The sequence below is a fragment of the Serpula lacrymans genome, assembly GCF_000218685.1.
Source record: "Serpula lacrymans var. lacrymans S7.9 unplaced genomic scaffold SERLAscaffold_11, whole genome shotgun sequence".
In the NCBI taxonomy this organism is placed as follows: Eukaryota; Fungi; Basidiomycota; class Agaricomycetes; order Boletales; family Serpulaceae; genus Serpula; species Serpula lacrymans.
Genome location: NW_006763300.1, coordinates 1000461 through 1018235, shown reverse-complemented (window position 1 = coordinate 1018235; position 17775 = coordinate 1000461). Strand labels below are relative to the sequence as shown.

The following is a 17775-nucleotide window of genomic DNA, read 5'->3' as shown; positions in this document are numbered from 1 at the left end:
ATAGATGGTCCGCGAGGTCCGCGTATACCCGGAGCCATACTGCGGTATCCAAGGCATCAGCGACGGCGCATATATGAACGAGTTTAATGACAGACTTGATTGCCGCCGTATCATCAGTGGTACCATCACCAGTAGCACCATAATCTTTCACATTGCGATAAACCTGATATGTACTTGGGTCTGAAGAGTACGGCGCCGTTCCCGATGAATTGATACTCTGGAGCCAAAAGGGATCACCCGGAGCAGCTGTCCCAGCGCCCAAAGGAGCCGTACAAGCAGTTCCCAAGGCCGACACCATGGTGGACGAGCCCGTGAGCATAGCGAGGGCTAGGATGATGAAGTTTGCCAGCGCCATTTGTGCCGAGTCAGCGTGTAACAATCGCAAGGAATGAGACGAAGGGCGGCTGAGTGCAAGACCTGGGCAAAAGGCAGGCTGAATATATAGTCGCCTGAGTGACGCTCCATGGCCAAGACTGCATATAGAGTGGAATGGTAGAGATTACACACGGGACGACCGTGTGCTGCGGGGGGTAGGTATTCAAAATCGTGTGATGGTACCAATTGTGCGGCCTGAGAATAAGATCTTCCAAATGGTAGCCCAAATAAGAGAGAAACGACGGATCCTAAGAGCAAGACAAGCTGGGAATGGCTCAATGACTGGAATCCCCGTACAGGGGACTGGACGTGAATAGAACAGGCGTTTATAACAGGTTCATTCCCGCTATGTTGAACCATAGTAGGAGAACTGAAGCATACATTGAGGGGCTCTAGCGTGGAAAGTTGTACGACATGGTGCTAGAAGGACAGTAAAATTCTGGTACTAGTAGGCCAGTGATGATAAATTGTTCGTGATGAACAGAATAAGAACCATTCAAGGTCCAAAAAAGCGTTGGCTGAACGTTGGCCAATATTAGCCACGTGCTCACATATCCGCGCGCCGATCGACACCAAACATCACACTTATGTTGTCCTCAGCTATTTAAGCGCCTGCACCCTAGAACTGTGCGACATACGCTTTGCATAGTAACACCAATTACTACTAATGGGATTGCTGGGTGTACAGGCCCAAATCTACTGAGCCTTCAAGTCAGAAAAACCATCAAATAACCCTCTCTGCTACAGTGGTACCTGTTATATTTCTCACTCTCAGGATAATACGGAGAAAGTTGCTCCTGTATTTGCTTCCGATGTCAGTGACCTGGCGCGACATCTCGTGACGAAGAACCGTGCAATGACAGCGTGAAATGGATGCTGGAAAACATAATAGAAATCCCTGTTGCACAAGAAGTACTCACCGGGTAAGTAGTGTTATTATAATAACACCCAATCAAAGAGACAGAGAGCTTTCACGCAGATTCTCCTCTCGTGAGTCTATCGTGTTTGTAGGAATGACACAACTCCCTAGTCCAAAGCTTGGTCATGAAATATATTGCGTTATACAGCGTATATGCCCAAAAAGAAAGTAGTTGGGAAATAGGACGAACTTATCATTGCCATACGGGCCTTTCGTTCCTATAATCTGTGAATTTATACCCCGCTCGTGAGATGAGTCGGGGTCAATGATGACCCAGTATATGCAAGATAACATCGCAGTCCGAGGGATTCTCCCCGACAGCGATCACGATGAAACAACCCTCGTGGAGACCTGGGATATGAAGCTGTTACAGACGTCATGACAGAACAGACGAATAGACATTTGCATTATTAGGACGTAGGATCGGGGCGTCTCCTATCTCCCAGAGATGAGCCATGAGTCGATCCGTGAAGCCTGACTTACAATGCAGTCATCGGAATACAAGGGAGCCGGTTAGAGAAGACAAGTGTAGAAGAGAAATGCGATTATTGTTAGAATGACTAGATCATGTCGAAGAAACTAATGTGAGTATGGAAATGGGTAACACATGCGCTTTGTGCCTCGTATCCCATACTCTATGGTAAGAAAGAAATCATAAGCGTAGCCAGCACCATGCGATCATCAGCAAACTGCTTACCGTTCCTTTGCCCTTACGAGGCATAATAGCGTTCATTTCATCCCAATATCCCCATCCATTCTCGGCATTATTTCAAGACAAATAGACACAGCGCCTTAGAGGTGGGCGATTTGTAAGTGGTAAGTTTGATCATATTGCGAGAATTGAGGGACTACGGCCCGAAACAGCGAGTAGAAGACTGACCATGTACGACAACAACTTGAGAAGGAGAGTTGTGAGCAAAGAACACATGTATCGCATGTACGCCGTGCCTTGCATTGTAATGACGCCAATAATTGACTTTCTCACCTCGCTGCACCGAACGGAAAGGCTAAATCGTGAGATCTAACAGCAACGAGTACATTATTCACATTCACAAACCTTGGATTATTCTTGTTCGTGCCGTATTTGACCTGATCCGAAAGAAAAATCGGCGCTGTTAGAATTCACGAGCTCAAAGATGATGAGATTGTAATCTGGTAGGTGGATGTGTTCAGATTGTTGAGCTTTTACAAGTCTCTGCTCCGCGCGCATCACAGCAAGATATGTCTATTCCTCACATGGGTAAGGAAAGTCAGTCCATCAGAGAAGCACGAGATTCGCCTGTTTACTTTTTTGGGTGTACGAACAAAGCGCTGAAAATGGCCGCATTAGTGAAGAAACAATAGGTGGGATTGCAAGTCAACCGCTCAACGAATATGGCGTTTCAAATGCTCTGATGAATCGACACGGATAGAGCTCTTCTGGATATTTGCTTTATGCCAATGTCGGTCACTACATCTGCAACAGAGGATAGAGACGCTAGTTTTCGAAGTAGTATGTGGCTTATCTGCAAGTAAACGAAACAATAAAGAGAACAACAATATCAGCATTCGGATTGTTGGAACACGAACTCACCATGGTCAGTTGTTGCCGTGTTCCACTGCATTGACATGACATGCATGACATGGGATCCGCCTTTAGCTCGGCCTTTAGAGCGCGTTCCTCATTGACGCCGTCTACCCCTGCATGCCCGACGTTTACGTGGTAGTGGCACTGTCCCTCGTTCTATTCCAATGATTGCGAGGTGACGTTTATGTCCTCGGGCACAAGTTGGAGACCCATTACTAGCAGACCTTTGCACAGTGATTCATTTACGCCACAATGCTCATGTATGATCAGGAAACCTGAAGGTAAACATTGAACGTTGAACTTTTGAGACTTGTGTACACGTGGGTGCTAAAAGGGGAAACGCGTTCAATGAAGAGAGTACGGCCAGTGAGACGAACTTCGAATTCGCACAAAGACGACCAAAAATGCGAGGTATATATATTAATAAGTACCAATGCGCAGCAGTACTGACACATGCGTCGCCACATATTCTGGTTATAAACTCACTCACGACTTGCCTCGACGATAACGACGTTCTCCTACGTTTCTTGCTGGCAACCATCCATCACAAGCCATGAGCGCCATCAACCTTATCTTTTTGCACAAAAATACCCCCATCTCACTAGTCCATATTCGATGACATCGGATGCCGGGTGGACAATGACTCAAGAGTGTGGTGACTATATACATGTAGGTGGAGACGGCTCGCGATGACTGCAAGTGATCTCAATTATTTTTAACAGATGTGACTTCGTGGACGCCTTGCGCTGACAATGCTTTATCCGCTCGTTGGTGGCGACGATATTCTACGAAAATAGTGGCAGATTTTCAATGCTGTGATGGTCTCTTCGACAATTTGCCCTGACTGCCCTGGACAGCTGGCAGACCAGTCGTCTGATCACTGGCTGTAAGGCCGTCCGACTCCGCTGTGGGAAATATAGCACGGCACTGCCGGCAGCAGTCTTCATTAGGCTTCGGTTCGGCAGCCCTCGGCCATCCGGTCACAAAACGTCACATCACGGGGATGTACCCCGCGTCCGAAATCGAAACAGTCCAACATTCCGTTCTTCCTCCTTTTCTCCTTGACATACGCCAGTTCCGCATCGCAACTGAAGTCGTCCATTCCTTTATCTATCGATATCTGTGTTCCTGCCATCTCTTGCACTGGTTTTCCTGCGTTATCATTCTGCGTGTTAGCCTCGCTACGCATTATCTGTGAGTCTCTAGACGCTTATTTTACCTTATGGTGTAAATACTATTTGCGGAACCGGACTAGTGAGGGACGCCTTGAGGCTGCCATGAACTAAAACCCTTACTTTTCGCTTTCTTGATCGTACCCCCTTTCCTCGTTTCGTCTCCCTCTCTGTCCCCCTTCTACTCGTTCTCTTCACTGACCATGTCGGACCAGAACGCATTCAAGGTCACAGTTACCCCTCCTGAAGCCATGTCGCGAAATGGGCCTTTGCCCAACATCCCTTATGACCCTCTGCCCTTAGGTCAAGATGTGACCGATGGACTTAGAGAAACTATCTATCACGATGCACCCTCTCCTCGTGACTCGGCGTTCAGTACGCCCCCTGTCGAAATGTCAGACTTTGCAGACTCGCATCTTCCTTCAGGGGCTGCGCAGCCCCGCTTTTTGGGTGCTGCTCTTTACGACGAAGGTGGTATCAATCCACGCGAGTCCTATGCTTCTCAGGGAACCAGTCGTAGCTCTCCATCTATGGTCGCGTCTTCCGTATATGCTCTCAACGCAACACAGGGTCAACCCATAAGCCAGGGCGATTATGCTGGATCCTACCATGACGACCCCCAGGATAGCGAATACCTCGCTGGGGTTGCCGATTCTCCCCCATATATGAGCGAGAAACGATCAGCATATGCGCAGGGACCAAGCAAATCTAAGCGCACTGTTATCATCTTATCCTCTCTTGGTGCGCTGGCACTTATTATTGTAGCTGTCGTGGTGCCCGTCTATTTCACTGTGATCAAACCCAAAAACCAACAAAACGATGCCACTACTAACCCTGCTAGCCCAACCACTAGCAGTGGTGGTGGTAAGCCAGCAGTGGCTGCAGCCGTTACTGGTGGTGATGGAAGTGTCGTGACTATGGATGACGGTACGACGTTCACATACTCGAATTCATTTGGTGGCTACTGGTATTGGGATCCGGAAGATCCGTTCAACAACGGTGCTAAGGCTCAATCATGGACCCCTGCTTTGAATGAGACTTTTCAGTACGGTACCAACAGGATATGGGGGTACATTTTTTCCCCTAAATAATTTGAATTTATGCTCATCGCCAATGTAGAGTGAACCTGGGTGGTTGGCTGACCACGGAGCCGGTGGGTATCTTCGGAAATTTTTATTCTATCTTTATCACTGATTGCAATCTATGAATAGTTCATGCAAGTAATTTTTAGTTACAAGGCCTAATGTAACTGATCCGAACAACCCTTAGTGCCCCCGCTCTATACCAGAAATATCTAAACAGTACCCCTACACCAGTAGATGAATGGACACTTAGCGAAGCAATGGCCGCTGACACTTCACCTGGTGGAGGTCTTCAACAACTGGAGACCCACTACAGCACTTTCATCGTAGGTTGTATCATCATGTCACGGATCTGACTCTGATGTAAATTGTGCTAGACGGAGCGAGATTTCGCTGCTATAGCTGGTGCCGGATTGAATTTTGTGCGGATTCCTGTTCCCTGGTGGGCAATCGAGACCCGAGGTAATGAGCCTTTCCTTCCCAAAGTCTCCTGGACGTATGTACCTTCTTGTCAATTTGGAGCTGCGATGTTCTGACGTGGTCACCAGGTACTTTTTGAAAGCCATCAAATGGGCGCGCAAATATGGCCTTCGCATCAATCTCGATTTTCATGCTCTCCCAGGCAGTCAAAACGGGTGGAATCATTCAGGTAAACTTGGTTCGGTAAACGTGTTAAACGGGCCTATGGGTCTGGCGAATGCCCAGCGTTCTCTTGACTATGTCAGGATCTTTGCCGAATTCATCTCTCAGCCAGAGTATAGTGACGTTGTTACGATTTTTGGGATCACCAATGAGCCTCAAGGAACTATGGTAGGGCAGTCGCAGTTGTCAAGCTAGTACGTGCCTCTTTGCCGCAACTTGTGATTCAGCGTGATTGATGTTCACCATGTTATCAGTTATGTACAAGCTTACAACAACGTTCGTGAAGCGAGTGGGATTGGTGAGGGCAAAGGCCCTTATGTATCATTCCACGATGGCTTTTTGGGCACAGCACAATGGGCCGGCTTCCTTCCCAATTCAGATCGTTCCGCTATAGACACTCACCCTTACATATGTTTCGGCGGACAGTCGGCTGCACCAATGTCGTCGTATGCGCAAACGCCGTGTAACGCCTGGGGCTCGATGATGAACACGTCTATGGGTGCTTTTGGCCTGAGCACTGCGGGTGAATTTAGTAATGCAGTAACGGATTGTGGGCTTTATGTGAATGGCATAGGATTGGGCACGAGATACGAAGGGACTTACACTCCTGGGAACTGGCCTGCCGTCGGTAGCTGTGACCCGTGGACTGACTGGCAAGCTTGGAACAGTACGATGAAGGAAGATATCATGCAGTTCGCTTTGGCTAGCATGGATGCTTTGCAGGTGAGTCTAGTCCGCCTACTGGTGGTTCACATTCGTGATTGACTGTCAATGAAATAGAACTGGTTTTTCTGGACCTGGAAGATCGGAAATTCCTCCACCACAGGAGTTGTCGAGTCTCCTCAGTGGTCGTACTCACTTGGCTTGGAAAACGGTTGGATGCCTAAGGACCCCCGTGTGGCGGTTGGGGCTTGCGGAAACCAAAATATATGGAGTCCCCCGTTGCAAGCATGGCAGACTGGTGGAGCGGGTGCTGGAGATCTTGCTTCTGGTCTCTCTGCCTCATATCCCTGGCCTCCCGCAACCATCAGCAATGCTGGTGCAGCTAGCCTCCTTCCAACTTACACCCCGACGGGCACTGTTGCGACACTGCCGGGACCGACGTTCACCCTGACCTCCGGTTCGCAAACAAAAACTGCAAGTGCTGGTGACGGATGGGAGAATCCTTCGGATACTGCAAAAGGCATGGTTGGTATCGCTACCTGCAGTTACCTTGATCCTTGGATTGGACCGAGCGCCGCTCCCCCTTCACCTCTATGTAGCGCAGGTGGTGCAGCATCTGCACGTGCAATCGCCAACGATGTCCCAAGGGCTCAAATCACAACTCCTCCCAAGGCCTAGCCGCTGAAACAGTGCCCTATTTCGCATGACGCAGTTCATTTCTTGTAAATTAGACGGACTCTGGGGCCTTTGCTTGGACATTTTGGTTACTTTTCTGCAATATTTAGGCTTCGTATTAATTTGTTTTCTTTTTGCAACCTTCCGTTTATCTGGTTACATCCATCTCTATCACCATCTATCGTAACGTTTCACTTTTCTTTTCTATCGTATTGGTCATATTATCGGCGTTTGTACTCGGACTGTTGATGGGACTCATCTTTGTTTGTGCACTTATTCAATTCTAAATTGAACTCCATTCGTTCGTACAGTTTATAATTGCACTTCAGTACCAGGGTCCACCCACTACGGGCTTAACCTACAACCTACACTCTTCACGCAGATGAGAAGGTAACAACGGACAATAATTAGAATTAGTATGTGTTTACTTCTGAGTTTCATAGCGAATCAATGTTCCCCACTAGTAGTAGCATAACGATCTTCTAGGTCTTCTTGCCCACCAAAACCACCCTCAAAGTCGTGGTCTGGTTTGCAAGTGCTATCAGACACTGTCTCGTGCTCCGGTTTGGATGACGCTGACTCCTGAGAACCAGTTATCGGACGATTATCTAGGGTATTTGATCTCATGAATATACCTTTACTTGATCTTTCGTACTGTTGTGTTCATCAGACCCTTCTTTCGGCTGTAGGTTTTCAGCTGTATCGTTGATGAGATTTGTCGATTTCATTAGATTGAGGGCTCTGGGAGTGGGAGTGAGTGAGAGGAACGGTCTCACAAGTGCCGAAACTCATGCCGAGTCTGAGTTTAACGACGCACTCTTGCGGTACTTCCGGCCTCACCAAGCATAACCAACCTTTGTCACACTCAAAATTGATGAAAAAGCCTGAAAGTAGTCAGACTCCTCCCCATCCACTGTTTCGAGGTTCAGAATTTATCCTAGGGACATGTAGATTAAATTAGATAAACGATAAGATAACATTTTGAAAGTCAGCTGAACTTTGATTCTGAACCTCCCCACAGCGGCTGGACTTTAACATTTGTAAAGCAAGTCAGCCACAGTGACTAGTGACCGCCAAGTGACGGCTGACTTTGAAAATAACCCACTCCAAAATAAATCCTGTCGACTGTCTCGAATTATCCGTTTTAGGCAATAAGGTAATCTTCAAGATCAGTATTAATTCATGTCATCCAGTACCACAGAAATTATTTGGTCAACAAATACTGGATTCTTGAGTATTGTCTCAAAAAGTCCACCTGGCTTCATAGTGAGCTCTGGACTGATTGTGATTGCTCGGTAAGTGAGATTTTTTCTATGGCCTGTTGAAGATTTTAGAAGCCGGAATACCTAGTGTGTCATAATATCCAGTTTTACCTTGAAATTATTTACTGTTGCTGTTTCAGCATTAACAGCAATGGCTCGACACTCCTTTGTTAGATCACAAATTTCTGGCAGTGTTGGAATGATGCAATGTCTTGATGGAGAAGCCCCAGTGGACAGTATGCAGGCGGATACTGCTGGATTGGGCAACTTTGATCAAATTTCCAATTTGGATCATTTTTATTTTTATTACTTTTTCAAAGTCAGCCATCACTTGACAGTCACTAGTTACTGTGGCTGACTTGCTTTACAAATGTTAAAGTCCAGCCGCTGTGGAGAGGTTCAGAATCAAAGTTCAGCTGACTTTCAAAATCTCCTCATCACATGCTTTCTTGCAATGTATGGATGATCAATTGTCTCTATTCTCTAGGATACATTCTGAACCTCGAAACAGTGGATGGGGAGGAGCCTGGAAAGTAGTTAGATTATTTGATTGTATTTTTGGACCTATAAGATTTTGTCAGGATTTTGTCAGAATAATGTATTTTTGTTAACATATTTTTATATTTCCACAAAACATAGTATCAATGGGAATATGTCAACAAAATTATATTATTCTGACAAAATCTTGTAGATCCAAAAATACAATCAAATATTTTAACTACTTTCAGATCTTTTCATTGATTTTGGGTGTAACAAAAGTCAGTTATGCTTGGTGTGTGGCAGTCTCTTGACCTCGTTTGATGATAATGATGTCTTGTGCCTTGATTGCTCGCTCTTCTGTTTCAGCTATTCTTAGGTTGGCAGTGCAAATGGATCTGTTTGATCACCGGTAGTGCAACAGAATATATATCTTATGTTCTGGACATGCCAATGGTTCAAATGTGATAATGTGTGTTACACTTCAAAATCTCTGTTATGACTCGATCTCATGAACTGAAGGTGCCTTAGTCCCAATACATATTGTTACAGCGTCACTTGAGCCAAGGGGGCAGGCGGGGGCGAGCGATGTTGGTGGGAGACTATGTTGAATGGCGATGGGGGTCCAAGCAGATGTTAAACTCTTCCATTTCGACGTTAGTCTCTTCAGGCCATTAAACAATGATTTAATTAGGATTGTTTTTGATTTTTTTTGATTTGAGTAAGCACAAGATGCAAAAGGTAACATCATTATTCATCAGCAAAGGTTCTCCAGTTTTGCTTGTGTTAGATGAGGGTCACTCACTATAGTATTCTAAAGTCCTATCTCCGATAATTCACACGATTAGTGATTGGTTGATAAGAAATTGCGTGCTCCGCAGCAGAAGTTGCATCATAGATAAGCTGAGTTTGAATATTACTCAGCTGATGATGTCATTGTTTTAGAAATTTCTAAATGATCATGTGATGAGTGTCCCAGATGGGGCTTCATTCCCACGATCACGGTAACGGTCAATAATAGGTTTTTATCATGTGATGTGATCACATGATTGCTTAGCTAATTAGCGCACACTTATCCTTATTTAGACGCACACTTAAATTTCAAGCACGTGGCCGGTCACGTGACACAGTGTCCTCAATGGGGCTTATGAAATGCTACAGGGGCAAACACTCAAAATTGCATCACTGAATTTGATACCCGCGCGCAGTATGGTGTCACAATAGCGCAATACAGACAGACTAGCCCCACATTCAGAGACAAAACAAAACAAAAAACAAGCTGTTGAGGTAAATTTGAAGGGATTGTGAACCCATCACTCAGTCATCATACGAAGGCTTGGTAATCAACTTATCTACTAAGTTACTACATACATTACGAACTGTTTCCTTGACCTGTCTGAAAGCTGATTTTTGTTTAATGATTGCCAGCATTTTTTCCCTACATCCTCAAGTAACCCTGCCGAAAGAAAGAGTTTTGAAATATTACAATGCATCATAGTAGGGCTGCTGATTACGTGCATTGAGGAGAAATTGACCCATCCCATTCCCCCAAACCTGTCTCCAGTTGCGATCACAGCCCCGATGGTCTAAACAGCTGGGTACATGACCAATTTCTGGTGGTTCACATGCGACCGTCCTACGGTGTTCGTCAAGAACTTCCTTCATCGTTGCCAGTGCAACGTAGACCATTGGAGGAATATGCGTGTAAACATCAGCAGGATCAAGATCATTGAGCCAGGTTTGAAATATAAGTCATTGATGGGAAAAAATAGTTTCTTCGTGTTGCATTTGAGCGAAAGTTTGATGAGATCGAGTGGGTCAAAATACCAATGCTGGTCAAGGATTTTGTGGATGGAATACATATGTGTGTGTAGACACATGTACATAGAACTCAAACAAAGCAATGCAATTGCTTCCACATCCAATATACTGCCGGGGCTTGACCATCTACGAGAAAACGGGTACTGTGCTAGAGAAATAGGCTCAGATGAAGGAATAATGGGGCTCACCTGCCATAGCACAATGTAAGAAGTGCTTCGAATGCCAATGTGGTGACATTAGGGAGAACAATCGGGTGGTCATCACTTGACCCGTCTGTAGCAACCAGGTGGGCATCTGCAGAGGCTGCAAACATTTCTTTGAGTCTTTTTGAAGCTGTTGATAGAATAATGCGATGAAGCTTGTACAGCGTATTTTTGACCTAAGAAGCAAAATGAAGTATAATAAAACTGTAACCAACGTAGTATCAGAAATTTAAGAACCTGAAATATGAACAAGCCTTCATCAAAATAATATACTGGATGGCGATGGCAGCAGCCTGGCTCTTGGGTGAGCTAAAATAGTTGAGAAAAGGGTTTAAAAAAAGAAAAAGAAAACATACCGTAGTATTCTCTGCAGAGCTTGAAGGACTGATTGAGCCTGGCATATTTTCAACTTTTGCAGTGTGCACACTTGAACATAGTAAGACCGTAGGTCATCAGGTAAGAATCTGTTGGAGTTTCAAATACTGCTCCAACATCCTGAGATCAAGCCGCACCAGATTCAATCAAGCTCGATATGATGATGATACTAAAGTTAAACTACAGAGATCTACAGTAATGATAACTACTAACCATCAACAGCCATGACAGTGGGAGGTACAGATGAAAGACAAGAGTACAATGTCACCACAGGCTGAAATATCAATATAACAAATGAAAGAAAAAAGTGTGACCCACCAGTTAGTTTCAGAGTCCACTTGTCATCAATACCTCTGGGCCATGCAATTAGTATTAAGAACCTAGGGCTAAATGTGTGGCTGTGTGAATGCTTATACCTAATGCCTTCTCCACATCCTTGAGATTAACCCAGTACAGGAAGTACCGGGGGCAGCGGCCTGAAAGAGACCTGCGTAACGGGTTGCTATATATTAGAAAACCTATGTGCAGTACTTGGAAATTTTGTATATATTTTTTATATACTTACAGTTATAGAAATGACTGCAGATGTTTATTTCCAGTAAAGTAGTAAGACACACGACTGTTTAGAGCCAGTAGCAACCAAAAACATTAGTCCTGTAAGAAGAAATATAGTTAGTTGATTATTGCATGCTTGGAAATAATGAGTTTACCGATGAAAAGCTGTCAGCGAACATTGATCCCCCCGAACCCAACAGCAGTGCAAGTCTTGAGATCTGCAACAGCAATAATTGCTGATGTTGATGTTGTATTGGTCACTGCCGACATCGTTGAAGACACCAGCGGCAACCGCATCTGAGCCGGTCTGGACAAAGCCAGCCGGTGTCGATGATGAGAACTGTTGTTAGAAAACCACACACAAAACAAACTAACACACAATCCTTCCAGATTCCACGGAACTTGTTTATGGGCTTTGCTTCCTAGAACAGTGGAGTGGTCTGGTTGTTCGTGGGGTGGTACGTATAAAGATCCTTCAAAGTAAAACCCAGAGGTGTATGAGTGTGGGTTTTGAGGAGGAGGGATAGTTGAATTTATAGAAAGATAGGGGCTTTGTGGCGAGTATAGACGAGCACTACCTTGCTAATTGTAGCACAAGGTAGGTTTGAGAACAACGAGGATGACGAGGTGACGAGGTTACCAGTGATAGCAGGCTCCTGACGCACAAACTGTAGTGCTCAGAAGGACTCTAATCGAAGGGGATGACAATCACTTTCAAAAGTGACGAGTGACAATGACAACAGTTAACAGTGGTAGAAGTGGTAAGTGTTGTGACCACACTGGATCACAAGTAGCAGAGTAGTGAACTTGAGAGTAGAGAAGAAGTCTGGATTGGAGTTCTTGTTCTTTTTTTTTTTTACAAGGTAAAATACAGGGGTTTATATAGTAAAAGAAAAGTAGGCTATGCACAGTATAGCTGTGCAAAAAGAATGAGAAAGAACATGAAGGAAGGAATGTATGCTGACGAATCCTGCGTAGGTAGTACAGGATAAGATTGTCAAAAAAAGGAAAAGAAAGAGATAGAACAATGAATGCTGTGAGTAATGTCACAGGTTTGTACAGCCATAAAGTAAAGTCCAATAGCAAAAAGAGAGCAGGAAAATCATGATGTCATGGGAAGATGCAGTAAAAAAAGGGCAAGGCAAAACACTATCAGTATCAACACAGTTCCTTTATTGTCAGTCAGGCATTCTAAAAAAATATGTGTCCATAAAAATGATTCAAAAATCAAAAATAATCGCACTGTAAATGAATGTTCTGCTGAAGAAAAAGAAACTGGAGCCACCGGTCCACCACCTAGTCCAAATCCGACAGTTCCATGGCCTTACCAATGGACTGGTTGTGTTGGACCACCTGATCAAACGAGGGAGGGAGAGGAGTAGTTCCAATTTGGAACAAGTGAGTCCCAGGCAGCGTGTGGTAGGTGTAGCTGTAGCGAAGACGATGGACAAAAGATAAGTGTACCCAAGTGAATGGGACAGCGATGAACATGGGCGACGCAAGGGGATGAACCTTCTCCAGCTCAAAAATTACCCACCCACGCTCCAACCAGGCAAGACGAGCGACCGATGTTTTGATAGTATATGATGGTAGATCGACGTCATAAAGATGGACCTGTTGCCCTATTTGAACCGGCCGCCGGGGCTTTGCTGATATCAGCAGTGGCACGTGGTAGTCAACGGATCGGCGACGGAAGCGGATAGGAAGTGGTGACATCAGAAATGGTGGGGGTGCAAATAAAATGAGGAGGAGGAGGGTGGAGGTGACGGAAAAGTGGATTAGAATGGGGATCCAGAAACGACCGTCAGGTGAGAATAAAAAGGAGAGGAAGGGGCCCATGGTGGGGCTAGGCAAAGGAAGGGGAGTAAGGGAAACAACAAAAACGAGGGCGCAATGCAATGTGTAGCCAGTGGCGACGCGAAAATTTGCCGAAATGCCGAAACACGGAAAGTACCGGATGGAAAAGCAAAGGTGAGCGTGACTGGATTGCCTAATAGAGGTGGTGCTGATCAGCCACAAGTTCGAAAAGGGCAATATTAATTACTATTCCACGTGGCACTGTGCCTGTGTGGCGCAAAGGCGAGTCTTTTGAATATTCGCTTCATTATTGACACCTGTCCATGCTACCAATCAACTTTGGTGCATGACATCGCCTTTGACACCAACATTAAAAGACTCCGAATCCGAACAAAACAGGTTCTACAAAGGTTGCGTGATAACAACCTATTTCTCAAACTATAAAAATGCACCTTCGAGGCAGAAACCATTGAATACTTGGGAATGATCGTTTCCCACAACCAGGTATCTATGGACCCAGCTAAACTTGCAGGAATACGTGATTGGCCAACCCCAAAGGACACCAAGGGTGTACAAAAGTTTTTAGGTTACGAAAACTTCTACAGGAAGTTCATTGGTCATTACTCTGACCTAGCCAGACCCCTAAATGCCTTACTAGAAAAAGACAAAAAGTGGAACTGGATGCAAGTTGAAGATGATGCCTTCAGCTTAATGAAACAAAAATTCCTCGAATCCCCTGTGACACATATCCCCAACTCTTTGAAACCATCAAAAATAGCTGCAGACGCTAGCAAACATGCCACCGGAGCTGTATTAATGCAACCAGACGACCAAGGACAATGGCACCTGTGCACATTTTTTTCAAAAACTCTGTCCCCCGTGGAAAAGAACTACCAGATCTACAACAAAAAACTATTGGCAGTGATGAGAGCTCTGAAGGAGTGGAAACACCTGCTTCTAGGAAGCCCCCACATGATCCAAATCCTAACAGATCACAAAAATCTGATGTACTGGCAAGAAGCCAGAAAACTCACTCCACGACAGAGACGGTGGCAGCTAGACCTGTCACAATACAATTACACCCTAGAACACATACCAGGAGCCCACATGGTGGTACCTGACGCACTCTCACGAAGACCTGACTTGTACATTGACAACAAAGAGGACAACAACAACACACCAATGATACCAGCGTCAGCATTCTTGTATCACACACAAACAATAACAGACACCATTGAACAAGCCATGCTCACAAACGACAACTATCCAGGACAAACAAAGAAGGAAGATTGGAGCAAAGAAGAAGGACAGTTCTTCTATCAGAACAAACTACTAATCGACAAAGCAGAGGAACAAAAAAAGATCATTAAAGATCACCACGACTCCCTAACGGCGGGACACCCAGGAAGGCTGAAAACCTACCAATCAATTAAAAAGGCCCACTGGTGGCCAGGAATGATAAAACAAGTGGAAGAATATGTGAAAGGATGCGCAACATGCCAACAAGCAAAAGTAAACACACATCCAACTACAGTACCATTAATCCCGAATCAAACCCCAAAAACCACAGAACCAATGAAGTATCTCTCTGTGGATTTCATAACAGACTTACCAGAATCATCTGGATACAACAGTATAATGGTCATGGTAGACCAAGGACTTAGTAAGGGGGTAATCCTCTCACCCTGCCATAAAACCATTGATGCACTCGAAACCGCATGGATCTTCTATGATTCCGTCTTCAAACGATTTGGACTACACGATAAACTCATATCTGACAGAGGACCACAGTTTGCCTCCGAAGTATCCAGGAAACTCCACAAACTCCTGAACATTGAAACTGCACTCTCCACAGCATATCATCCACAAACAGATGGACAGACAGAACGATCAAACCAAGAACTAGAGATCTACCTCCGCATCTTCTGCCAGAACCAACCACACAGCTGGGCAAAATACCTTACTACCGCTGAATTCTGCCACAACCAGCGACCACACTCCACAAATAACCAATCACTGTTCTACCTCCTCATGGGATATGAACCCCAAGGAATCCCGACTAAATACCAATCCACAAATATCCCATCAATAGAAAGATGATTATCCGAACTACTTAAGGCAAGAGAGAATGCCCTAAAAGCACATGAACTAACGAGAAGCAAGATGATGAAACGAACAAACAGAAAATTCACCAGATTCTCTGAAGGACAAAGGGTGTGGCTAGGAAACACCAACCTACGGGAAAGAGCTACTGAATACAAAAAGTTTAACATGAAACGCATCGGACCCTTCCGCGTCCAAGAAAAGATTTCCCCAGTAAACTACCGATTATCCCTGCCTCCTCATTGGAAGATACACAATGTTTTCCACGCATCCCTTCTATCCCCATACACCAAGACTGACACCCATGGACCAAACTTTACCCGACCACCACCTGACCTTGTCAACGAAGAGGAAGAATACGGAGTAGAGAGTATCCTTAGACACAAAACCTGGAAACGCGGACGCCGTTACCTGATCAAATGGCGCCATTACCCTTATTCCAAAAACTCATGGGAACCGGAAGAACATTTAACCAATGCTGCGGAGATACTGGAAGCATATAAAAAGGACCACAGACTACGTTGAAGAGACATTGACCCCACCACCACCAATCCCCTGTCTCTCAACACAAAACATGTCTACATCCCACTCTACTGGCTTCCCTGTCACCACCTATTCCGTACCCGGCGAGGCCAACATGCTAGCCAACGACCAAGTGTCCTTCACCCGTGGGCAACAACACAACCAAGCCGATGTCTCTGACGCCATAGAGCTAATGTCAGCCAAAGATGCCTACATTTATTTATTCTACGAAACAGAAAAATGCTACCCCCATGTGTACCACACTCTTTCTTCCATGCATACCTTCCTTGCCATTGACCTCGTAGCTGATGAACTATTAAAAGCCATAGACTCACTACATTCGTTGGAAAGCGAGCATTTGCGGCTCAACAATCAGGACTCGAGTATCTGTCGGGCACTCCAGATGGAAAAATTAGTTTTGGAATCTTTGGAATGACGCTTGAGGATGAGCTCCTCGAGTGGGCAGACAGACGTGGCAAGGGCATATTTGGAATTAGGTGGGAGGACCTTGCTAACAGAAGCGCGCACACGGATAGAGCGAGACGGCTGTACGAGTACTCCTCGTCACCCAACAACCTCCACCCACCCAGTTAGCGGGAGAATATGCTCCCACCGTCCCAACCAGCCCAATCTTGCAAGAGTCAAACCACTTCAGTCCCCATTCCAATGGATCGAACCCAAAACCTCGACCATCCCAGTCGCCTCCGCCTCAACCAGTGCCAAACGCCCAAACCTGTTGTCTGATGAACCGACGAGGAGCCCAATGCAGCCGGCAAGAGTTGATACTCCAGATCCCCGCCGCCAGAACTCCATCAAAGTGTCAGTCTCATACGTTGAAGAAACAGAAAGGCAGTCTGCCTGGCGCAATGCGCAGTCCTGAGGCTGGCTCTCCTTCTAACCCAATCAATGTAGATGATGCCAAAATGATCGACCAGTTGTACACGGGAACATATGACCTGGGAGATGACAATCCCCCTACTCCCCAATTCAACACCTCATCCAACACCCAACGAAAATACCACCAAGGTGTTCGCAACAATGCTCCTTACTGCCAAATTTGCGGTTGGAGTGACTATCGCACATATTACTGCGAAGCTTACTATTGCCCCGACTGCAACTGACGGGCACCGGGACATAGTTTCAACTGGTGTCCCATTTGTAGGGAAGACAAGACAAAGATCGGATTCTGATGGAGGGATTACATGGAGACGTCAGTTACAACGATAGTGACAACATTGATGGCGAAGGTACCGAATTTCAGTGAAATTCGGAGCAAGTAAGGGGGTAATGTTACGATTTCCTTCCCTGTTACGGACTACTCATTTTCCTTTACTCATTGGTTATACCATCGGACCGATGACTCATTTCCTTCATGTATATGTCTGTTCTCCTTGCAGCTGTATTACCTAGTATAGTACTTAGTCCTCAACAGACGGACCAGCCCTAGATAGGACCTAACTCCTATCACCAATTCCTCTACCTGTAGTATTTCCTCAATACAACTCTACGCAGTTTACGCTTACAAAGCTAGACTCATAAGATCAGACTTTTACTCAGAAGAAGAC

At 45.4% G+C, this 17775-nt stretch overlaps 3 protein-coding genes across 3 annotated transcripts in view; 2 read left to right on the top strand and 1 right to left on the bottom strand.

The window, feature by feature from the left end:
• Positions 1 to 319, bottom strand: part of SERLADRAFT_451768 (glycoside hydrolase family 55 protein) — a gene marked incomplete at both ends in the record, with an annotated part of 3667 nt that extends 3348 nt beyond the window's left edge. Inside the window, one exon of the mRNA XM_007321477.1 lies at positions 96 to 319. Coding sequence (XP_007321539.1) covers positions 96 to 319 — 224 coding nt within the window. The remainder of the gene's footprint in view (positions 1 to 95) is intronic.
• A 4754-nt stretch (positions 320 to 5073) lies between these two features.
• SERLADRAFT_474597 (glycoside hydrolase family 5 protein) lies at positions 5074 to 7878 on the top strand (the record flags this gene model as incomplete). The annotated part of the gene is made up of 9 exons (XM_007321476.1): positions 5074 to 5102; positions 5153 to 5186; positions 5245 to 5254; positions 5306 to 5441; positions 5493 to 5611; positions 5664 to 5951; positions 6012 to 6480; positions 6538 to 7679; positions 7734 to 7878. 8 exons carry the CDS (start codon positions 5097 to 5099, stop codon positions 7096 to 7098), a joined length of 1623 nt encoding a protein of 540 aa, XP_007321538.1.
• An 8384-nt stretch (positions 7879 to 16262) lies between these two features.
• Positions 16263 to 17331, top strand: SERLADRAFT_440982 (uncharacterized protein; the record flags this gene model as incomplete). The annotated part of the gene is made up of 3 exons (XM_007321475.1): positions 16263 to 16511; positions 16562 to 16707; positions 16749 to 17331. 3 exons carry the CDS (start codon positions 16263 to 16265, stop codon positions 17329 to 17331), a joined length of 978 nt encoding a protein of 325 aa, XP_007321537.1.
• Between the last annotated feature and the right edge of the window lie 444 nt (positions 17332 to 17775).